Genomic DNA, 25,046 nt, shown 5'->3' on the forward strand with positions numbered 1-25,046 from the left:
TTAAGGCTCAAAAAAGTACTACTTTTTATTAATCTGCAAAGGTTTCAACTAGAAAAGATTTAGTTTTGATTCTGTCTTATAATCAGAGCAATCATTTCCACAGACATGCATCACGGTGATTAGACTGCCTTACCTTTACTGCAGTTAGGCAATTGTTTTGTTGCATTTACTTTAACAAGCAGCATTTTGTTTAAGTGTTGTTTAAAACTAAAAAGCGCTACGGTTCACGAGCATCATCCATGCTGAACTGATATCTGTCACTATCTTGTCTGCTTCATCTTGAAGTCACAGGTCGCTCCTTTCATAGATCGTAATCATGCTACAAAGCAAGAAACAGAGAAATACCGTAAACTAACATGTGAGGTAGCTTTTAGCTTTCTCTAGTGTAGGGAATAGTTACCAATGTTAGACATACTTTTCCGGACAATAAATGACAGTATAAAAGATATAAAATAGTTTGAAATTTAATCGAGTTTCTTTCTCTTCTTTTCCTTTTATGGAATTATCTGCAAGTTGAGAGTTGAGTTGCGAACAGCGGTCACTCGAGCGCTGGGGATTTGCTAGGAGCGCATTTTGTTGGGACAACTGAACAGGAGCTTCAGAAAAAAAATACGTAGTCATTTGTAATGGAACTGTTTGATGTCCAAATTTTCTTATTTGAAGTTGATATAAACTTGAATATGCAGCCTTTGCAGAACTTTTGCAAGGAAGCTAAAGGAATTTCAATTCAAGCTTTTTCACTGAATTATAGGCCACTTTGAGGTTGAGCAGGGGACTGGGTCGAGTTGCAAATTTTATCCAACTTATAAATTGACACAACCATATCAAAGATCACATTAAGGTTTGTCATTTACCCAAGATTTGTGCTGTTTAGTTGGATAATAACCAAGTTATAGACATTCAAAACATGGTTCCAAATGCATACAAAAGTCCTACTAATTTTGAGACGGCGTTCCCCAAAACCATACAAATTCTTGAAAGGTGGCTCATTTTTGCTTCTCCTGTAAAATCCTGCCAGATAGCTACCATTTCAAACAAACTGAGTTGAAAATTACGATGATTATCAATTTTTAAGAATATCACTGACAGAAATTCGAACAATTTTGAGAGTTTATATAGTTTTGGGGGGAACCGTCCAAAAATTAGAGACGTTTTTATGAATTTGGAACCATGTTTCAAGGTCCAAAAATCTATATTTAACGTTGAGCTCAGAACGTAGTTATGCACATGACTATATATTAATTAACAATTAGCTAACAATATTTATTGAGCCTGAGACGAACAATTGTTTCAGTATAATTACCCAGGTGATTATCAGAGAAAAACAAGAACCGTCCGAGAAATGTCGATTTGTTTGTTTGTTAGTTTCAAATTGTCACGCGTCAATGAACAGAAACGCGCAGTCTGCCGCTCACATGCTCAATCGATAAACTGCCCATGCCTTAAGCAGACCGTCAATATTCTTTAACTAGTGCTTCATTGAGACGAAGCATTGACTTCTAAATGTTGAATGCTGAGTGTTGGGTTTCTCCAACACGTTTACCAAAACAGATGGAGATGAACCAGGCTGCTTGGTGTAAAACTCGACTATCACAAAGTGTAAGCGATAGCACTTTATCGCACATTTTCTTGTTGATGGCTTCGCCGGTTAACGTACTTTTATAAATTGCCCTCGGAGATAAGCTGCTTCAGGTAGGAATTTAAGTCCTGTATTGGCTTCAATATAAGGTACACGGTTGTCGCAGTTGAAATTTTATTTGTTGTGAGGCTGTGACTTTAGATGGTGACCGAGATCCGGTTGAACCGACAACAAACTACTGTAGTTTTCAGATTATAAAAACTGCCGTCTATTCTCCTCACTGAAACGTAAAACTTAGAGAGACATTTATTCATCTCGTTTATTTCCATGCTTTTAAATTCTGTCTTAAATTCGTTTTGTTGGTGAAAATCATTCTGTGAAATCTTGCGCGAATTTAACTTAATTTGTTGTTTTCATTTTTTTAAAGCCATCGACATCGACAACATTTCCACTGTAATTTTACACGTTTTTGTTTTTTATTACAATTACCAAAATTTTCAAAGCTTGCCTTGAAAAAGAGTCAACCCGGACTTAGCTGCATCTTTAGAGCCTTTCAGAATTGCAATTTCTTTCATCCTATTTACTTCTTCCTCAGAAACATCAACAAATCGCTAAGCGGCCATTTTGAAAATTAGTTCTCCCGCTATAATCACCTTGCGCGAGGTGATTATAGCAGGATATGACGCAATCCTCGACCAATCAGATCAACAGAATCTCTTTAATCACCCGAGGAATTATTCTGATTATACTAATAGTTAATATTTTTTCCCTTGTACAAACTGTATGCTTTGTTTAATATGGCATGTAATCATACAAGTTTTAGTCCGGTTTAGGACTAACATTGATAATACACACAAAATTATTTCGCAAAAGAATGCAATTCCACCCATTCCAATTAAGCCAAAAACCTTTCTAAAATTCCGCTCATTCTAAGTAAGCCATATTTCCTTCATGCTGCCATTGGCGGCAATAATAACCGATAACAATTTCCTGTCTATTCTAGAACAAAAATACCGTCTATTCCATGTGTTCCCATGCGAACATGCCCTTAGAGTGAGTTAAAAAAGTTAAAAGCAGTAATATTAAATTTCATTTAGCAAACAACCGAGACATGATTGTAGCCTACGTGCATGGATATTAAGACTTACCTGAGAACTAACATCGCAAACAGATAAGCTTTGTGTATTTGGCATGGCGGACTAAAATGAAAAGAAATAAAATGTTTGGTTGTGATCTCTGAAAAAGTCCTCTTAAGGTCACGGGTGATAAACGCAATCAATAAATTCACTAGGGAAAAGTTCGAAAAGGGTTTCTATCTTTTTTATCTTGGACGTTTGGGAGTCAACTCCAACAAAACGCAACAGAGACATTAGGAAATAGTGGAAAGGTACCAGGATTTTTTTATTGACTAATTTATTTACATTTACAGCTACCCATACTAGCTTAAGGCCTTGTCTCGTTAGCATGTCATGAAACTATAAAATGTACAATGGAATATATTATCAAATCTTTTTGTTCCAAACTAGACTAGTGCCATTTATTTGTATATTGTAGCCAAAGTCAGTCAAAAACCTCACAGCAGTAGCCAATTTTGTGATTTTGATTTAAGTTTCAGTGATAACGGTTAAAAATTATCTTGTCACAATTTGAAGCCGACGATCTTCTGTTAGAAACTGATCTTACCTCTGACCGTTGACCTGGAGCCTAAAGCGCTGGCACAGGTCTCCAGTGGGAAGGTCTGATGAGCAGTTGGTGGAAACGCAGCAGTAGTAAGCCCCATTATCACTGTACTGCAGATTAGATACCGTCAGCACATAAGGGTCATAAATTCCGCGGCGCTCAATGTGGTATTTTCCATCTGCTGCAGCTGTTAAATAAACAACCTTTAGCTTCATAGTTTGTGCATTTCTGCTACAATTCTCTTAACCATGTACTTCTGGGGCCCCACTGTATAAAACTTTAGTGATGTATTATTATTATTATTATTATTATTATTATTATTATTATTATTATTATTATTATTATTTATTATTATTATTATTTTTATTATTATTATTATTATTATTATTATTATTATTATTATTATTATTGTTATTATTATTATTATGAAGTTTTAAAATTTACATATTTGGCGAAAATAGTACATAAATTTGTTTGTTTATAATTAACTATTAAGGCCCGCATCAGACTCCTTACTTCCATTCAAGGTATCTAACTTAATTAAGTTCGACTTTAATACGGCATCTTGATTCCTACAACGACCTTATTTCGAACTAAGATCTTCAAGCCCTTGTAGTACGTGCGTGAGGTTCATAATATACTGACCAGGCCACCAGGGCCAAGCCAATCGCAAGCCTTGTTATAAAAGAAGTATTGTTTGGAAAGCAGCCGTACAAAGTAGTGTGGTCAAATCGTACCACACCTTACAAGGAGGACTGCATAAACATGCAGGCCTCTGTTACGGAACTCACAGTAGAATCGGTACAATCCCAGTAACTTAAAGAAGAACGTCGTTCCACCCTCTCTAGACCGAGGTGGGGGGAGGGGAAGGTTTCTGCCCGCGCCAACTTTGGCAACGTTTATAACTGTACGTTTCGATATTTGAGTAAACGTCATGAAACTTCGTGAATTTATCAGAAATTGCCCTGGAAACAAATTTATGTGGTAGATTATAATTCACCAAATTTCACATTACCATAGCAATCAAAGTTTGATTGGCAGGTTTCGCATAAAAAAAGAAAATATTCCTGTTTTTAATACAGAAAATTTACCTTTCTTTCAGTAACTTTTATGTTTTAGCTCAGTTTTTCAAGGTTGTTCCTCCATTACTTTTCAGTTAATGTTGGTTGAGGAAAATCCAGAAATCCAAAATGGCAAATCTAAGATGACCGCCATATGGCAATCATGACGCAATTACACGTGATATGAAGTCATCACTTTTCGATGCGGGACTCAAAGGAAACATCTTTGGACGTACTATTTTTCTTGTAAGTCTCATTTTCAAAGCCTTAATATTCTTAGAGTAACGGAGGGGAAAGGAATCTCCACTTTCCCTGCCACAGATAGTGAAAAAATGCCCGGCCTAAATATATGCTGCAAGTTTTGAGCATTATGTCCCAAAAAAGATCATCCAGCAAAGATATTCAGCCATACATGAAGAACATAGTCTATCTAAATGGTGCCGACGAAACGTTAATCGTAGTTTTTTTTCCTGTTCGACGTAACAAGATTCCAGCAAAAATGGTTGCATAACATTATTTCAAAATAAATTCACCGCCCTTACTTATGCAAGTGGCCGGGAACACCATGTCATCCTCAATCTTCTCCACTAGCCATTCAACCTCCAAAGGAAATCCTTGAGCCGCACATACAAATGAAACGCTGCCTCCTTTACGCTTCTTAAACTGAAGATCTTTTTGGGGTTTATCAAACCATGGAGCAACTAACGAAAGAATCAAATTAAAAAAAAAATCATTCGTCCATAACAAAAACAAACTATTTAAAAAAAATTTGTGCCAAACAAATATAAGATTTTTGTTGTTGTTGTTGTTGTTGTTGTTGTTGTTGTTTGTTGGTTGTTTGTTTTTTGGTGTTTTTTTTTTTTCAGGTATCGCGTGACGTCTAAACGGCATAATACGGATCGGCAGATAAACGGTCAATTTTAATTTACACAATCGAATATTGTTGTCTTCATCCATTTGTTTTCCTTTAGTTTGTTTGTTGTTCTTGTTTCTTTATATTTTTTGCATTGGCTTTTACACTCAGCCTTTTATTCAATCAATCAATAAACTTTATTTATCCACGGTAGATATTAAAGCTAGAAAGCTTATGGGGCCGGGCCACAAAGAAAAAGATAAAAATACAAACCTACCATCATTATCATCATAAAATCAGTAACTAATTTACATACTACAATACAAGTAATTGAAATAGCATCGGGATATTTACATCACAAGATTATAACAGCATTCGACCATTAGTGACGAACAAAGACAAACGAGTTTAAAAAAAAGCAACAATAACAACAACAACAATAGGATGTAGAGAGCGCTTGTTTTGTCACAGCGGGGTTGTAAGCTATATAGAAATGGATATGCCAACTTACTACTAATAACAGTGGTATCGGACACGTGGTATTTCTTTTTATTGCGCAGCAGCACTTCAAGAAGACAGCTGTAATTGCCTCCATCTCTGACACCAATGTTACTTAAAACCAGAGGTCCAACAAACCCATCAGGATCTCTTAGGTCAGGAAAAAGTACAGACTGTCTTTTTACGCCATCTTTGTACCATGAAGCCGTCTTTAGCAGCGTCGTAGATCCCACGCTCTCAGTGAACTTGCATGTTATTGTGATGTTATGGCCGTGATGAACAACACTGGGTCTAGGGTCGACAGAAACCGTAGGGATTTCTGACTCTGAAATATATTAAATGGACACTAAACTTCAATTGCATGATACATAAGGTTACTGCTTAGCAAGTATGACACGTTCTTCTAGTTTATGGTGTCCATTTTCCGCACGGTATAGTTTGCTATATGCTAGTGAGCAATATTTTTAACAATGACGTCAGCAAAAATACCCTATGTCCGTGGTGTTTTGATCGCAGACTTAAACTTTATATGGTATTCACCCATGCCATTTAAAAGTGAAACTATCTTTCCAGAAAACCAATTTTGTTTTTGATTTTTACTCCCCGATCGGTGTGAAAATTAACTCTGACCTTTCTCGTAGGAATTGAATCAGACTTAATTTTGCACTCTTTCAGACCAACTCAAGCAGTTTAAGGCCTGGGTCAAGGGCTTTTAAGAGGAAAAACGGTTTAATCTAGATAACTTTAACAAATTCAATGGCACTGAATTGAAATTTGGAAGATAAAAAGATCTCATCATTCTGTAAATTTCTAAGCATAATAAGTAGTGCTATAGATCACGTGACATGTCACGTGATCATTTTTGTGAAAAAAGCAAAGATTTGACAGGTAGGCGACGGTTTTAAGAGATAACATCAAACAAAAACGCGTTTCTAATAAAGATTAAATATCTCCATCGCTTCACGTTTGGAATGATCGTCCATTGTTCTCCAGAAAAAAATTATCAGGGCAAAGGTCATTTTTTAGTCCACAATTCAACCTTTGATCGTTAATTTCTCCAATTTAAAAACTTAAGGACAGTCATTCCAAACGTAGAAAGTTAAATATTTAAAATCTGCTTCGGAAACACTAATTCAGTTATCTTTATAAAGAAAATTCGCCGCCATATCGCCGATTTACGAAATTCTCATTTTTTGGTCACGTGATGTGTCACGTGATCAAAATTATACGTTAAGGCAAAAGAAAACATTAAGTTTAATATTCAGGGAAAATTTCATCCTGTTCTAGGCAGACAAATCGAAGATATAGGGGATCATTCATAATTTCTGAACACCCTTCAAACCCAGGCCTTAAACTGCTTGAGAAGAGAACATTCCATAACAGAAAGGCGTCTGCTAGGAGAGATAAGACTGCATCAAATGCTTTATGAGGAACAAACAACAGTCAAACCTTGGAATACTTACTACTGATGACATTGACAGTAAATCCATGCTTCTTTTCTTTGATATCATTGACTGCAAAAGCGTGGCATTCATATCTCCCCAGTGGACCATTCTGGCTATCATCATCCCGCGTTACATTTCTAATGTGCAATGTGACAAAGAGCTTTGTTGCCATCTTTGCTTCTGTAGAATTTGTAATAAGAAACGGTTAAGTACTCTATATTATATGGGAATAAAATATGGGTCATTATTGAAAATTAAAATATGGCAACCTTCACTTTTCAAAATTACAGTAAAGTAACTTTCCCGTACGACTCAATTCTTTTGCATAAAAATCATGACTCTGTGATTCATGAATTTCGCTATTTTTATATGTTTTCACATATTGATCTTGTCGCTTGCTTCTCACCGAGAAGCAACGCATGCTTAAAATTTTCGTCGCTTATTTCAGCGATCAACGTTCCGCCAACTTACCTCGACAAGTAAGCCCAAATTCCATGCCCTAAAACACATACTTGTGAAAAGGGTCACCTCTATTCTCACTGGAATTATAACACTCTTTTGCTTTATCAATTCATTTGTACTCCTTCCTTCAAACTCCGTATTATAAGCGGAAGTGCTCATACACAAGAAACATACATGTAAATTCTGGAAACCAAAAAAAAAATACAAAATTGCAAAATTTGCTCTTGATTTGTAAAACAGCATTCAAGTCCCAACGACCCTATCTCCACCTTTCTTCAAGGAAGGTGATGTTGAATTTATAGGTGTGGGCCCGCAGTATTATGAATAGAAATGGAATAGCGATTCAATAAAGTGGTTTTTCTTTTTCTTTTTCTCGTTTGAAATCAAATTCAAATGTTCATGTAATTAAATGCAATCATCCCACTGAAACACCGGTACGATTCTTTTTTTTTTATATAAATCAAGGGCTTACCTCCGTCTGGGCCAACAACCTCTTCCAACTCAGTTCTTGCTGTGAAGTACAAGTTCTCATTTGCTGTTAGATTTGTGTATATAGCAAAATTACTTTTCCTCATAAACTGTATTCTGTCGGGAGTCTTTACTCCGGTTGAATCAAAAGCCACACAGGTCACCTGAGCTGAAGTGTACTCTACTGGATAGACGTTTTCTGGAAAAGGCTCGGCGATTCCAAAATTATCCTGAGCTGAAAGGAAAAATCATAGTCCAGGTTAATTATATGCACGACTTACGTGTTCGTCTTTAGACATTTACTGTTAATGCATGTATGTCGATAGAAATAATAAAGTTGCTACTTATGCAGTCGAAATTATCCAATCAGAAGCCTAGTTTACTGTAATGATATCCTACGTTAAACCCACTCATTAATTTTCGCGCAACTTCATTGGCTACATTATGTCACGCGGTGCAAAATCACGGTATGGTTATTACCACTTATTAACCGAGAGTGAGGTCATTACAGGGAAATCTTAGACCGAGGCCTTGCACAAGGTCAATACATCAAGGCCGAGGTCTGAGATTTCCCTGTAATGACCGAGCGGACGAGGTTAATAAGTTATTTATTATACGGCCTTTTTAGCGCTATCCTTAAAAAGAATAAAATAAAAACACCGGAAGTAATTTTCCACATCCGCTTGCGCGCGCAAGAGGTCATTCGAGATCGTGTTAACTGAACCGAAACGAACCTGGCGATGCGATCGAAACCACAAGACACAGTTTCTTTGACAATGAGACAATTTTTGTCTTTATTACGTCAAGAACTAGAGCAAATTTAACCACTTAAATTTAAAAAAAATCACACTGACCTTGTGTTTTCATGCACAAATGTTTGATCCTAACAATTTTAGAAGCTATAGCAAAGATGGGCCCAGTTTGTGAATGAATTTTAAGAGTGCCTGACTGTAACTTTCGAGAATCGCTGGCCAAGCTTGAAAAATCGAAACTCCTGATAATTTGCCTGACGTTTACTTTAGGGGAACTGTCTTCGAAAATATTATTTGAATGTTCTGGAAATTTTTAGTTTTCGAGAATTTTGGAGAAAACGAAATAGCGGGTTTAGCCTCATTAATTATGCAAAAATCTCACTCAAAATTAGCCAAGTTCAATACGCTTGTGTTGAAACAGTACGCAACGCTAGAAAGCGAGGTCGGTTTTGAATACGAGCATAACTCACCTACTTTCTTTCAATGGGACCTATGTAAACTTTTGTAGAACTTTGGAGGGTTTTATGGCTCTTTGAAAAATTGACATTTTGAGGACTTCGCGATGAGGCGAAAATTGAGAAAGTTTGAAGGTTTAAAATGCATCTTGGTATGTCAGGTATCGACTCGAGAGGAACATTGTGATCAAGCTTGGGTCTTCGTCTTTAATAATACGAAATAAAAAATCTGGGCAATCAATGCACGCGCTGACGAAAACCAAAGTTAGCGAGGCTTCGTTAACAAATTTGCATAATTCGCAACTGTTGAGAAAATGCTATGTTGTGGCGACTCGGTGAAAACATTGACCCAGGCCATCTTCAAATGGCTATTTTACCCCACATTGCATTTGTCTGTTTCTCTTTCTTGTTTAATAACATGTTAGGAAAAGTCTGGAAAAAAAAGGCGTGATCGGAAAAGAAAATATTCGTCAAATTCTGGTGGGAAATTTGCATAATGCAAATCTTCCATTAAATCTTTCTGCAAAGGAATCTGATTGGGAAGGTTTCGTTAAGAGACCATTTGACCGAAACACCCCACATAAAAGGAGTCAAAACAACGTTTAATAATTCGATTTTAACCAATTATTGTCGAATCTTAACCTTTAAATTAATAGTGCCAAACTGGTACTCGCTATTGCGTTATCTTCGTCACGTCAGTAGCTGTCGATAAGTCTTAGAATATAATGCCCACAAACCAACTTGTGCTGCGAAATTGTCAATTACAACAACTAGAAAAAAAGACCTTTATTTACTGGCATATGAGTGGTTTTGATAAAAATAAAACGTTCATATGACACTTGAATCACGTTTAACAGATACATGCTTGTTAAGTGAGATGCGAAAGTTGGACATAGGGGTCGGTCAAAGTGAATATTTTTAATTAAAGTGCCCATATCGGAAATTTTTTTATTTTCTTATCTGAATCTAAACATCGTCCTAAGAACTTCAGTGAAAAAATTTTTCGATTTGCATAAAACGCGAATTTTTTATGAGTTTTATAAGACGTTCAAATTTGCCGCCATTTTGGCCCACCATTCGCATTAGTCTCCTCTCGGTATAGCAAGAGCTGTGACGTAGATTCAGGAACACGTGACTTCAGCCTTTCTCTGGATCTCACTGAAAACAAGTCGCGGTATTTCTTCACGTTTCTCGAAAATGCCGGAAAGATGTGTTGCAGCGAGATGTGGAAACATCAAAGACAAAGCGAATGGAATAAGCATGCACAGGATTCCTTTCTTTGGCACCTCATGCCCGCAAAGACTGAGGAGGGGAAAGAAATGGATCGATTTTATGCTGAAGCGGAGGAAGATGTGGACGCGCGCCTGGAAAGACCTCGTCCTTGTGCTCGATGGACGTCAATGACGAGGATTTCACAAGGCTGATGAATTCAGGTTTAAACTTAAAACGTGAACTAAAGTAGGATGACATCGCGTTTGTGTTTATCCTTTAAAACAGCTAAGCGAAAGGAAGACGAAGACCAAGAGCCACCTTCGAAGAGGAGCAGGGAAAAGCGAATGGTAAGCTTTCGATGCTAAATATTCACACCCGCTTGTGACATTCTAAGCGTTGTAACCTTCTGAGGTTTATAGTTTGACCTCACTGTTAACTCAGTCGCAAGTTTTATAAAATATGGCGTAATTGTTTTGGTATATATTCTCATAGATCGTGAGATCCGCGAAGTTTCGTTGAGACCAAGCTCTCAAAAAATACTAGCACAAATGCTACCACTGATCGATCGATCTAAATAGATCGATGCGAGAACAGTCGCACTCGGCGAACACAGAAAACATTGTAAACCACGATGTAGATAGGGTAGATAAACTGCAGCAAGAATTCAACGAGCTCAAACAAATATTGTACACACTTGTTGCAGAATTGGGGGGGGGGGGGGGGGGACAGGGGGGTCGGAACCTCCCGCCTCCCGTACCTTTACCTCCCGCCTCCCGCCCTTTTTCGCGTTTCTCCCGTCCCCGAGTAAATTAGAAGGCTTTAAAACCCGTATTAGTCATAAAGCTGTACCAGGACGTACCATTCTTAGGCCTTTCATTATTCATCTTTTTTACTATATATATTTTGACTAACGTTAACATTATTGATAGGTTTTGTACTCTGAGTTAATGAAGTTTTGACCAACATAAAGACTTCTATTCTTGAGCCATCGTAGCTTGATCAGAAACAAAATACAAACAGCGGTGATAAACATAATAAACTTGCGCATTTTATGTAACCTGACGTTTCATATGCTACGTCAAGCTAAAATGCGGCGCAAGTTTATTATGTTTATCACCGCTGTTTGTATTTAATTTTTGACTAACATGTTCGTCTTGTTTGACGGGTTAACCATTCTTTTAGTGACAACAGTCTTAGTCCATCGTGCAGTGTAATAGTTGTTGCATTTCTTAATTATTCATTTGTTGGGATCATGTGATTCAAATGGGGAAGTAGGACATGGCGAGCTGGCAGCCAAACGCCGCAGTTTAGAGTTCGGTATGTCTGCCTAATTCTCGGCGCCTTATTGCGGATCCATCGCGTTTACTTGATACACTAATTATAATCTTGATATCTTTCTCGATATCCTTAACTCCTAAAACTGCGTGAAAAAAATTGCTTTTAGTTCGGGAAAAGGTAAAATGAAACTTAAGGACCTACTTTCAATCCGTGATTTAAATCTCTGGGTTACTGGTGGTGAATTCTATAAGCTCGCTGCTACTGCTCTAAGGAAAGAATTACTGCATTAAATGCAAAAAGCGTCCGAAATTAGCCCGGGCAAACTGTTCATCAAAAAGAAGTCTTCAATGTGCAGAGGAGGCTGCACTGATCTCCTTCCACCCCTAATCCTACTCCTCTTTTCTATAAAGTCGCTCTTGATTGCTTCCCATGCTATTTGGCTACCTATTGTAATAGGAATCGATTTTGCCTTGTCCAAAACGAAAAACGGTGTCGTTAAACGAACCACTCCGCACTCTCCACGTGCTCATTGAAACAGCATTCCGTTCGCAAATTCCCATACACCATGCAGCAAAATCTTTAGTACAGTCCGATTGACGGTCATTGGGAGCTAACTCCCAAGAAGGTCGTCCATGCCCCAGATTTCTTACTACCGCACTAAAAAATACTAAGAACTACTAAAATGGTCTTTGACGACATTGAATTTTTTTTATATCTCTGATACTAAATTTACAAGACGCGTACTTGCTCGCCTTGCTCACCTCTTTTGAGACTTCTAACAACTTGCGCGGCACTCACACATGTGTACACATGCCACGCTTGACATTTCATGAGCTATGGCGTAACACCATGAAAGGGTTGACAATTTCACCGGAAGTAACCCTGTTTATCGCCTGAGCACGAATTTTCGTGTGCCCTCGGATATAAAATATTGTGTAAAGCCTCGGAGGACGCTATATGGAAGACAAATAACATTGTATAATATTGTTGAGTTCTTTTTTTGATAGTATTCTAACGCATTAATAAGTAAAGAAATTCACCGTTTTGTATTGTTCTCCCGCTTCCCGTCCTCTTAGAACTCCCACCTCCCGCCCTTTCCTCTCCCGTCTCCCGTACCTCTCCAGCCCCCTATTCTCCCGGGCTCCCGCCCCCCTGTCCCCCCCCCCCCCCCCCAGAATTCTGCAAACAATAAAAATGTTGAAAATTATAACAGCGTTATCTCTGAAAACCTAACCACCACAACGGGGGTTCAAAATAAAAACAGGGCACAAAACAAATAACAAGCGCAAAGAGCGCAGAAAAACATTGGCTAAAAAACGGATTGAGACACAAAGAGAAAAAACACAAGAAATTCATGAAGAATTTTTCAAACAAAAAACTTAGCGACAGCCTGTTAGCGTTATTTCTAAAGGGCTCAAATTTGTCCCGACACCGGTGACAGACACGAATTACATTAGTCGCCAACTCTTGTTAGACTTCGAACATTTCGCAAGACGTATGCGCCTAAAAGATACAATGGATTTCGTAAACTGTGGGACAGTGACAAAAAGGAAATTAACCTGTTCATTGGACAAGCTAACAACTTCCATCCTACAATTAAATTTACGGCCGAAATTTCAGAGAACGAGACAAGCTATTATTATCACAGTTCAACACGTGTCCTTCCTTTAGTTCCGCGAGAACAATGTCGCTAGTCAGCGCGTCCCAATTGCCTTCGAGTTCCTTGCAGCAGTAGCACTCGCTGATATTTGGTAGCAGATCACGGCTACAGTTACCACAAGTACATCTACATGGAAAATAATTCGTTCGAATGTATGTGAGTACTTGGCCATAGTTTTGACACATGATAATGAAGAGCGCGTATGCAAAATGCAAGGTGAGAACTTTACCATCCACTAACACGCACTCATTCTCCAAGCGTTTCGTTAAATCTTCCTCGAGTCGTCGCTTCTCCTCTTGCTCCTTGCGAAATCTTTTTAGCCATTCTTCGTCTGCTATCGGCTCGTCCGCGTACGGTTCGAGTGTATCATCATCTTCACACGTATTACTTGTTTCGTGGACGCCATCTATCGCCTCGACTTCGACGCTATCAAATTCGTCCTAGCTGCTTTCTTCAGCGGTTTGCTCACTTTCCGTGTCAGATAAGTTTTCTGCCTTGGAATATACTTATTTGGAGCTAAGTTTTTCCTTCCTACCGGTGAATCTGACGATTTTCTTTCTGCTGCGAATGTACTTTACCATGTTTACTGAAGGTCAAGTGAGTGCATAGACTCGAGAGTTCCTGAATGTACGTCACAGACCATGTCACGTGGCCCTATTGTGAGCCCGTCGGCATTCTCATCAGCGGGGCGGGTGGACCGCAATAAAATAGGATTTTAAAGATTTGTAAAATTCATAAAAAATTCGCGTTTCATGCAAATCGAAAAATTTTTTCTTGGACGTTCTTCGCGTAATGTAAAGATTCAGATGAGAAAATAAAAAAAATTCCGTTATGGGCACTTTAAATCAAGTTTGTTTACTGGAATGCATGCTTTTTCAAATAGCTAGTCCAACCTTCTTCAGTGGCCTTCCAAATAATGATCACTCAGAATTGGGTCAGTCAAAAAAACTCTCTGTTCGTGTCGTTTGATACTGTACCCTCGCAAGAGACAGAAAAACAATGTCAGCTGGCACGCCATATTTTAACGTAATTACTGATATGAAATATCACAGATGCACGGATACACGCTTCAAAACCTGTGTGCCAATTTCCGTTTAACAAAATAATAACCTACCTACAGTCCACATTGGCTGTAGGGCATGCATTTATCTTTGTCGAATGTCAACAACAGAAACACGGGTATCTCAGTGACACTGTATACACGCAATGTCTACTGCATACATCACAGGTAGCCGAAGCTCTATGACCTTTGTTTGACCTTTATATTTTGATGTCACGATGAGTGTTACGCAATGGCGTTAATCATTACGGTTTGTATGGGAATTTACGAACGTGTTTTGGAGCCGAAAATAAAGGGCATGAATTGAACAAAAATTGCTTACCTTGTCTCCTTGATCTCTTGTCAGTGTTTGTGCGCCATATTTTGGCCATTTTAGTACGATTCCAGTGGGTATTTCAAGGTTTGCTGAACATTTTCCTCGCTCTATATCCTGCTATATATGTCCCCAAAAGGTTGGTCACTTCAGTAGCAATAGTTTTCGTTGCGACGTCAACAATGAGGTCGGTATAAAGTCTGACTTGCGGACAAAGGACTGCGGACCACGGACTGGGTATAAAAGAGAAACTAAAGTAAGCTGACGACGTCGGACTACGGACTACGGACTACGGACTGGGTTTAAAGGAGAACTGAAGTCTGAAAATCATATCTTTCTTGTATTCATTCTCAGTAAGTTTAATATGTATCAAATCAAGTTTCGGTAGTTGTTTTTGTCCCTTTATTGTTTTTTTTTTAGAAACAAAACAAGGACTAGGAATAAAATAGTGAGGATCGACAGTGCAAACATAAAATCTTGCTTTATCTCAGCGAAACAGCTGGATTTTTAATACGCGCTGAAGAGAGCCGTCATTTTAGTTTTAAGCATTCATCTCAGGGTTCGATATGGTGAAAACTGGCGTGATTAAATTCGCAAAAGGATGTTTGATGATCATGATCGTGATCAGCCAATGAGCCCACGTGCAGAATCATCTAGATGTCGTACATAGACATGTATGCAGGAGACATTTCGTGTATACAGTGTCACTGAGATACCCGTGTTTCTATTGTTGACATTCGACAAAGATAAATGCATGCCCTACAGCTAATGTAGACTGTAGGGCGTGCAGTCAGTCCATAGTCCGTAGTCCATAGTCCTCCTATCCTAATACAAACTTTATGCCCACCCCGTGGTCCGCAGTTCTTCGTCTGCGACTCGTGTTTTATAATGACCGCGTTGTTAACGTTGCAATTTATTTCAAAGAATACTATTGCTACCAAAGTGACCACGATTTTGGGGATATATATCTATAGTGGTATATCGTATAGAGAGAGGAAAATTTTCAGCAAACCTTTAAATACCCACTGGAATCGTACTAAAAAGGCCAAAATATGGCGCACAAACACTGGCAAGAGATCAAGGAGACAAGGTAAGCAATTTTTGTTCAATTCATGCCCTTTACTTTCGACACCAAAACACATTCGTAAATTCCCATACAAACCCTTATAATTTACGCCATTGCGTAACACTCATCGTGACATCAAAATATAAAGGTCAAACAAAGGTCATAGAGCTTCGGCTACCTGTGATGTATGCAGTAGACATTGCGTGTATACAGTGTCACTGAGATACCCGTGTTTCCGTTGTTGACATTCGACAAAGATAAATGCATGCCCTACAGCCAATGTGGACTGTAGGTAGGTTATTATTTTGTTAAACGGAAATTGGCACACAGTTTTTTTGAAGCGTGTATCCGTGCATGTGTGATATTACATACTAGTAATTACGTTAAAATATGGCGTGCCAGCTGACATTGTTTTTCAGTCTCTTGCGAAGGTACAGTATCAAACAACACGAATTGAGAGTTTGACTGACCCAATTCTGGGTGATCATTATTTGGAAGGTCACTGAAGAAGGTTGGACTAGCTATTTGAAAAAGCATGCTCTCCAGTAAACAAACTTGATTTAATTAAAAATATTCACTTTGACCGACCCTGTGTCCAACTTTCGCATCTCATTTGACAAGCATATGTATCTTTTAAACGTGATTCAAGTGTCATGTGAACGTTTTATTTTTATCAAAACCACTCATATGCCAGTAAATAAAATTTTTTTAGTTGTTGTAATTGGCAATTTCGCAGCACAAGTTGGTTTGTGGGCATTATATTCTAAGACTTATCGACAGCTACTGACGTGACGCAGGTAACGCAATAGCGAGTATCAGTTTGGCACTATTAACTTAAAGGTTAAGATTCGACAATAATTGGTTAAAATCGAATCATTAAACCTTGTTTTGACTCCTTATATGTGGGGTGTTTCGGTCAAATAGTCTCTTAAAGACACCTTCCCAATCAGATTCCTTTGCAGAAAGATTTATTGGAAGATTTGCATTATGCAAATTTCCCACCAGAATTTGACGAATATTTTCTTTTCCGATCACGCCTTTTTTTTCCAGACCTTTTCTACCACGTTATTAAACAAGAAAGAGAAACAGACAAATGCAATGTGGGGTAAAATAACCATTTGAAGATAGCCTGGGTCAATGTTTTCACCGAGTCGCCACAACATAGCATTTTCTCAACAGCTGCGAATTATGCAAATTTGTTAACGAAGCCTCGCTAACTTTGGTTTTCGTCAGCGCGTGCATTGATTGCCCAGATTTTTTATTTCGTATTATTAAAGACGAAGACCCAAGCTTTATCACAATGTTCCTCTCGAGTCGATACTTGACATACCAAGATGCATTTTAAACCTTCAAACTTACTCAATTTTCGCCCCATCGCGAAGTCCTCAAAATGTCAATTTTTCAAAGAGCCATAAAACCCTCCAAAGTTCTACAAAAGTTTACATAGGTCCCATTGAAAGAAAGTAGGTGAGTTATGCTTGTATTCAAAACCGACCTCGCTTTCTAGCGTTGCGTACTGTTTCAACACAAGCGTATTGAACTTGGCTAATTTTGAGCGAGATTTTTGCATAATTAATAAGGCTAAACCCGCTATTTCGTTTTCTCCAAAATTCTCGAAAACTAAAAATTTCCAGAACATTCAAATAATATTTTCGAAGATAGTTCCCCAAAAGTGAACTTCAGGCAAATTATCGGGAGTTTCGATTTTTCAAGCTTGGCCAGCGATTCTCGAAAGTTACAGTCAGGCACTCTTAAACACGTGGGGAGAACTTGCAGTGATTTCAGTGACACTCGCGATGAATATTAATCTTCGTCGTCGCTCTCAATAACATAACGGAATTAGACAGAAATCTCTGGATACTCCTCTGCAGTCCCGTCAAAGTACTTGGCTTGTATTCCCCACCATTGGTTTTCCTTACATCTTTAAAGAACTTTCCTAGGAGGCAGTCAAGTTCGTTCGCTGGTAACTCCAAAATCTGAACATTTGCCTGTTATCTCGCCACGGAAAACGGTAAAACACTTCATATCACTTGACATTTTTTTTTTCACAGTGTTTTCACTTTTCTGTTCTTGAACAAACTTTTGTAATTGCTCTTGACTGTTACCGAAATTTTCGCCTTCGTGAGTGATTACTTTGCTCATGTTGTTTGCTCGCTTTTGCCCTGTTCTTCGTCCTTTCGATAATAAAACTAGCTCTCGCTATGGCTCTCTTCGTCGCTCATACTAAAGAAGTATCTGTATGCTAGTTTTTCTTTCAGTTATTGAAAATATAGTTGAACTTTGTCCATATTTTTTATTGTTTTCGCCCATGCGCTCGTAGCTTTTACTCACAACTCAAAAGAGCCGTCGAGCCGAGCAAAATTTTCATAATGCCCGGACATTACAAGAAAATCTTGCCCGCTCAGCAATCAGCCAATCAGAGTGCGCGTACTATTGTAGCCATGTAATAACACGGAATAACCCCCATTTGCGTCGATATTTGTCCTCCGATTATTTCCGGCGAAAAGAAACAAAGCCAGCGGGATAAAGCCAGCTCAAGAGTTTCACCTTTTCATCTTTATCATTTCACATGGAAGAAAAACAATCTCGTTTTGTGCAGTCCAGTGGCATTAAAAAGGTGGTCCCAAATGCTGTCCCGGAAAGTACAAAAAAGTGAACAAAATATGCTGTCAACGTCTTTGAAGATGAAAAAAGTTACGAGTAGACTTTCAGATTCAGTCCTACTTAAACTTAAACTGCCATTTTATAAAATAGAGAATTAGTACACTGTGTTTACTTGCCATAAAATAAACTAACCGTTCTCGTCCATTTTGGCATGGAGGAAGGAGAAAAACCCCAACCGCAGTTTAAAAAATGGAGCCTGCAGAACTGTCAACCATATTGAAATGCGCCGAATTTTCGAGTTTTTGATCTAAGGGGCGTTGCGAGAGTTTATTTCACACGACAGTTTGCCACGTTTTGGTCCAATCACAGTAAAAATTAAGTTACTGTAAACCAATCAAATGTACTCGTTTACGTCAATCGCGCGTATCCGCCATTAGATCAACAATGGCTTTTTTACGAGCAGTTTTTTTGCGATATGAAAATTAATGGGAAGGTTATAAAATAAAAAAAAAACCCTTTCTGGCTTGCTGGTATGTCGCCTGATTATGTCCTTGGCTGAGAGATTGTCCTCAAAATTGCACATTTGCCCTCGAAGCTTCGCTTCTCGACCAAATATTCATTTTTCGGGCAATCTCTAAGCCGCGGGCATTATCAGGCGACATACCAGCCGCCTGACCTGATATTCATTGCCAATTTCAAGAAAAAGGATGTTGCTGTACGATAAACTGAAAAGACGTTTTACCCCCCCCCCCCCCCCCAAAAAAAAAAAAAACAGAAACCTCTTGATTCATTTGAGATTTAGCAAATGTTTTCCTGTCGTAGAAAGAGTAAAAAACTTCCCCGCCAAAAACTGACTGGAGGGTGCTCGCCAACTGCGCGATGTTTGCCGTACAAGTACTGAAACATTAAGATGGAAACAAAGGAATCGGAGTTCCCAAATTTTTCGCTAAATTTGGATATTAAAACTGTATTAAACTCAGAAAAACATTATTTCTCATTCATCAATTTTTGCGGGAGGCTGCGCTCACAGCGCAGCGAGACTGGAGCCGAGGAGAAGTAAACGAGAAGGCTATTTCGCCCGACCTCTCGACTATACAGAAAGGGACTGCTTGCAGTCTATACTTTGGCTCGACTGCGTCTCTCCAGAATACGAACCATGACTCGACCAAACTTGCCTGATTATGCCGCCGAAGCGTCTCAAAGAGGTGCGATTAGTTATAAATGTTAGCAAGCGTTAATCTAGCCGGGTAGGAAAACAACTTTCCTTTGGTCGGCAACAGGGATGAAACTTTGGTTTTCAATTTCTCTGGTTAGAATGTGAGTACGTCATTTTCGTATAGGTGGAAGAGCTTCCCTCCAACGCTAATAGTTCAGAGCTAATTTCGTTGATTTTGTCATCGAAATCCCGTTTAAATTTCTGCTATTGGTAAGTCACGGGAAATTCTTGATGTGGTCGCATCAAAATATTAAACGTATCAGGTTAAACATGTCGTATCGTGTCAAGGTAAAACTTTTTTTTTATTCCGTAAATCCACGTCGGGCGCGTAGGAGGAGGGGTTCGGGGGGTTCGAACGAACCCCCTTTGAAGATCAATAATGGCGGAAGAAAAGCTTTTAAATAAAGTTCCTGCGGTCGAAATACATCAACCAAAACAATAGAGATATAAACCCGTTCTTTAATGGCTTATCCTCAATAAAAACAAAAATTGTCGAGAACCCTTGGACATTCAAAATTTTAAGGGTCTGTATGCTGCTTGGGCTAGTTCCCTCTGTCAGTTAGAGAAAGCCAGATCAATTTTCAGCAGCTCACTGATTTGGTGGATCTCTATCAAGATGACCTACCCTCTCCACAACTCTTTTCCTCCGAATGTGAATATGAACATTCCATAAGCACAATGACGAGGTTGAACAACTACATGAGGTGTACCATGGGAGAGAGTAGGCTGTCCGCCCTGGCTCCGAATGCATACCAAATATGATATGCCTGTCAATATTGACGAGACAGTCAATTTGTTCGAAGGCTTACACCTGAGAATGATGCAGTTTACCAGCTTGGTGTATGACTATCAGCAGATCGGATAGCTATCAGAACTTGACAGGGCACAGAATGTACATTGAACTTTCTTGTGTAAGTTGAAACAATAATGCCGTCGAAATGATGTATATAGCTTAAAAAGCTGTTGTAAAACAAAGTTGTTATTTGCCTAAAATGGGTCTCAAAATGCAGGAAATGAGGTTTCTGGGAACCTAGATTTTCAAAACTCCCGGACCCCCCTGGTAAGAGCGCCTCCGGCAAGATTTAAGCTCAACGAACACCCCTATCGAAACCTCAGCTACGCGCCTGCACGTTACATTCCAACAAACCAATTGTTCTTTCGCTAACCAATTCCGAATTAGTCGGAACCACTTGTTTTTTTTTATGCGACTAAACAATTTGACTTGCTGCTCGGTTGAACCATTTGTCATTGCGCTATAAAATCAATTTTCTCTAATCAGCTGAACTCCTTAAGCTCTTGTCCGTCAAACCATTTAAGATTTGCATTGAACGTTAAACCATTTGTCAATGTTTTAACGTAGTTGTGGACGGAACCATCTCTGCTCACTCTATGCGGTTTGACATTTATTCTTGCATATCATGATACGGTCATTTCAACTAAAGTTGTCGGTTCAAAGCATGAAGCTAAAAGACAAGACCGAAAGTTTACCTGGGATGTTTATGAATAAATTCATCAAAATCAGTGATGCCTGGAGAAAACAATAGGTTGTAATTAGCAGTACAATGACCTGCACGTGCAGGGATGATTTTGATGAAATTATTCATAAAAAATAACCCCACAAAAGATTGCGGTCTTGTCTTTTCACAGGTCACCAAAGCGTGTGTGACACAGGTTACCATGCAAGCGTGATTTAAGAGTTTGTAGGGAGTTAAAATTAAATCGACATTTAGACATCAATTTTCCCTAAAAATCCCACAAAAAATATACTTAAGTCTGAAAAATATTACCCGGTGTGTTTTGCTGTGTTTTCAATGCTCTTCAGTGCTTCCAAACGCTGTTTTGAGCGGTTTATCTCTCAGCAGCTGGTCCACGTGCATCACTGTATTATGTTAATGACAAGGTAGGAAACTACAAGTCGAATTTCAATGAAATTTAAGGAGAGCACTCCAAAAGCTCGCTAAAATTTACTTGAAACTTAAGCTCTCACTTACCTGCCTCACCATATTGCAAGAAGGATGACGTGCGGTCCCTCCTGGGTAGCTCATTTACGGAGGAGTTTATTTATTGAGACACAGGCCTTCGTTGAAAACAAAGTTCATTTCAAATCGGGTGCCATTTTTGCCGCCGACCGAGCCGTGTCGCTGGAATGTTGGAACAAACTCACGGTCAAACCTAGGCACGAGTACTAAAATGTGCCCAGCCGGGGAAATCCACGGGAAGCCTTTGGCACCTAACAAACCACACACACCCCCTCCCGGCTAAGTGCAGTTCTGTACCAGCCATCCGACCTTGTTGTGGCCTTTTTCAGTAACGCGTAAAACATTATTTTGTTCATCAGTTAGCCTGCAAGATGGTATAATTAAGCTAGGTTCGCATTAACGTGACAAGAGAATATAAATAAATATACAACTTATGCCGAATTACCTCGACATATTTGCTGATCCACGAAGCGGATGTAAATTTGATTGTATTGACTGTGACCTACCGAAAACGACTAAACACTCATCGCCAGATCTTGTCAAACGACTTAGATTATTTTTTCTTCCTGCCCTCCTGCTCGCAAGGAATAAACCCTTAACCGGTAATGAGTCAGAGAACTTCGAAATACAAAAGATTTAATGAGCAAAACATTGACCTTACACGTTTTTAAAAAAAATGTTGCCGTTCTCGGCAAAACAACAACTTTGCGAAATTCAAGGATTTTTGGAGAGCGTGTATACAAAGACAAATTTTCAGTTTCTTTCAGTCAGCTTTTATTCAATAAAAGCCAACTCGAAAGTTAACGAGTTGGAAAATTGCGAAGTCAATTCATAATAAAAACAAAATTAATAATACAAAAGTCAATTCGTATTCTCAAGAGACGTTTCTTGCTGTCACGCCAAGCACGGCTGGCTGGTACAGAACTGCACTTAGCCGGGAGGGGGTGTGTGTGGTTTGTTAGGTGCCAAAGGCTTCCCGTGGATTTCCCCGGCTGGGCACATTTTAGTACTCGTGCCTAGGTTTGACCGTGAGTTTGTTCCAACATTCCAGCGACACGGCTCGGTCGGCGGCAAAAATGGCACCCAATTTGAAATGAACTTTGTTTTCAACGAAGGCCTGTGTCTCAATAAATAAACTCCTCCGTAAATGAGCTACCCAGGAGGGACCACACGTCATCCTTCTTGCAATATGGTGAGGCAGGTAAGTGAGAGCTTAAGTTTCAAGTAAATTTTAGCGAGCTTTTGGAAGTGCTCTCCTTAAATGACGGGCCAAATTTCATTGAAATTCGACTTGTAGTTTCCTACCTTGTCATTAACATAATACAGTGATGCACGTGGACCAGCTGCTGAGAGATAAACCGCTCAAAACAGCGTTTGGAAGCACTGAAGAGCATTGAAAACACAGCAAAACACACCGGGTAATTTTTTTCAGACTTAAGTATATTTTTTGTGGGATTTTTAGGGAAAATTGATGTCTAACTGTCGATTTCATTTTAACTCCCTACAAACTCTTAAATCACGCTTGCATGGTAACCTGTGTCACACACGCTTTGGTGACCTGTGATTGAAACAAGTTGCTCGTAAAATGCAAATGAGCTTCATTTTGGAGGTCAGTCACAGCAGTCTTTTGTGTATGGTTTTGTTAAAGTGACAATTCGCGGAACGCATCTATTCATTGAAACATAACAGAAAATTAACGCAACACAAAAGAACGAAAGGCGAAGTTTACCCAGTTTATCAGCAGAAGTTGCATGAATAAACTAAAATAAGTAAAAAATTGCCCTGTGCTATTAAGGAAGTGATGATATTTAGGTTATTTGATGACAAACGACAGTTCCCAATAAGAATGGGCCTTATGTATGCTATCCTTGCGATAAAAAAGGAGGAAAACAGATAATCACAATCTCCAGTGAATTGAAAGTAATTTGCATAATCGAGCGGCACGGCGGAATCAAGAAAATGTAATTTTCAATCAACGAAGCGTGTTTTTACGGCAATATACTGCAATTCCAAGCGAAAATTTTGAATGAAATGATCCTAAATCAACCACATTCGATGTTAGGACTTTAATACGTTCCTTTCAAAGGGCGCTGTTACCGTTTCCTTACGTAACCTCCTTCTTCTTGTGCAAACAAATAAACGAACACTCCTGGGGATTCATGCTGCGAGACAAAAGATACCGCCAGCAGCGGCACGCTTTGAAATGCTCGTAAAGAATCATGGTACCCCACTGTTATCGGGCGACGTGTTTCAAATGGGCGCGATTTCGGTTCGCCGACGCTTCCCTCTTCCATTTCGCTTTCCAGCGCTGACTACAACATAGACTACCTCAAACAAGATCGCGTGAGAAACAGTCTATTTTGAAGTCTATCAAGAGTTAGCTTATATGTTTCGTGGGAAAGAGAACAACAATCGTATTTGGAGCTGTGAGTTCAAGATTGGTGGATTCAGCCAAAAACAAACTGACACTTTTCGGTTGATAAATAAATTTATGACGCGATTTTTGAAGTCGGCTTTACTTTTTATAGAAGGAAAGGTTTTTAAGATGCCATCTTTCCGTTTGTTACAACTGACCGGGGAGATCCTAGAAAAGGTCTGTTCAGAAATACAACGTAACATTCGAACAATTGAGTACTTGCCAGTCCTTCGAATCCCTTCAAAATGGCCCAGACCTCGACCAATATAAGAAAGTCTAGTTCTGGTATTTGATGAACCTCCCGGCAAGGCTTTCCGATCAGTTCTAGCAAATGGAAAGCACGCTAAGGATGTTTAAGCGTACCTTGAGCCTTTTCTAACAGATAAATGGCCACAAACAGCAGCAACTTCCCTGAAGAGACGGTCATTTTTCCGCTAATATCACTCAGAGGCTTTGGCGTAGACTGTTGCCAATGCAATTGGTATGTGTTTTTCTTTTCTTCTTCTTTTTTTTTTTTCTAACCAATTAAGTCCTGGCTCTGGATATGTCAGCTCAGGATTTCTAAACGTCAATCAATGTCAGCCCTCAAACAGCCTTTCTCAGGACTACACTCACCCGAATGATTATAATTTACGTGCATTTTGACATGAGTTCTGGATTTAAACCATTTACAAACTGAATTAAGTGTTGTTAATATATGGCATGCGTAAACTCAAAGGGCATTCGTTTTTCGACGGAAATGAAAGCTAAGCCAAAACTGAAAATCGAATTTTAATTTCTTATTTGAATAATTTTTTCACGATGACATAATAGATATTTTACAACAACTGCCAGAATGCTCTTTGTTTTTCCTTTGTTGTTGAAATTTTGTTATCCCAATGAAGTTTAGCTAACAAAAATCCTAATTTGGAAGAGAAAACAACAATCCCAAAGATTCTGGTAGTTGTAGTGAATGACGACATCGAGAAAATGGCCTATTATTATGATAC

The 25,046-nt window shown here is 38.8% G+C and overlaps 1 protein-coding gene across 1 annotated transcript; it reads right to left on the reverse strand.

Moving 5' to 3' along the window:
* On the reverse strand, positions 1-24,574 carry LOC146448371 (uncharacterized). The gene is made up of 8 exons (XM_085102642.1): positions 24,421-24,574; positions 8,051-8,281; positions 7,135-7,296; positions 5,685-5,996; positions 4,863-5,021; positions 3,263-3,446; positions 2,728-2,778; positions 1-319 (listed from the first exon to the last, which is right to left on the reverse strand). The coding sequence occupies exons 1-8, from the start codon at positions 24,482-24,484 to the stop codon at positions 286-288; spliced, it is 1,197 nt and encodes a 398-aa protein (XP_084958768.1). The 5' UTR covers positions 24,485-24,574; the 3' UTR covers positions 1-285.
* Between the last annotated feature and the right edge of the window lie 472 nt (positions 24,575-25,046).

Source organism: Pavona decussata, unplaced genomic scaffold, assembly GCF_977016875.1.
Source record: "Pavona decussata unplaced genomic scaffold, jaPavDecu1.1 SCAFFOLD_971, whole genome shotgun sequence".
In the NCBI taxonomy this organism is placed as follows: domain Eukaryota; kingdom Metazoa; phylum Cnidaria; class Anthozoa; order Scleractinia; family Agariciidae; genus Pavona; species Pavona decussata.

What these genes read in the sequence shown, in the direction of transcription:
- LOC146448371 (XM_085102642.1), bottom strand. Translation starts at nt 24,484, where the DNA reads ATGACCGTCTCTTCAGGGAAGTTGCTGCTGTTTGTGGCCATTTATCTG. An exon ending in CGATACCACTGTTATTAGTA is followed by an intron (nt 5,022 to 5,684) that starts GTAAGTTGGCAT and finishes TTCTTTCGTTAG; the next exon opens with TTGCTCCATGGTTTGATAAA. An exon ending in CTCCAGGTCAACGGTCAGAG is followed by an intron (nt 2,779 to 3,262) that starts GTAAGATCAGTT and finishes TTTTCATTTTAG; the next exon opens with TCCGCCATGCCAAATACACA.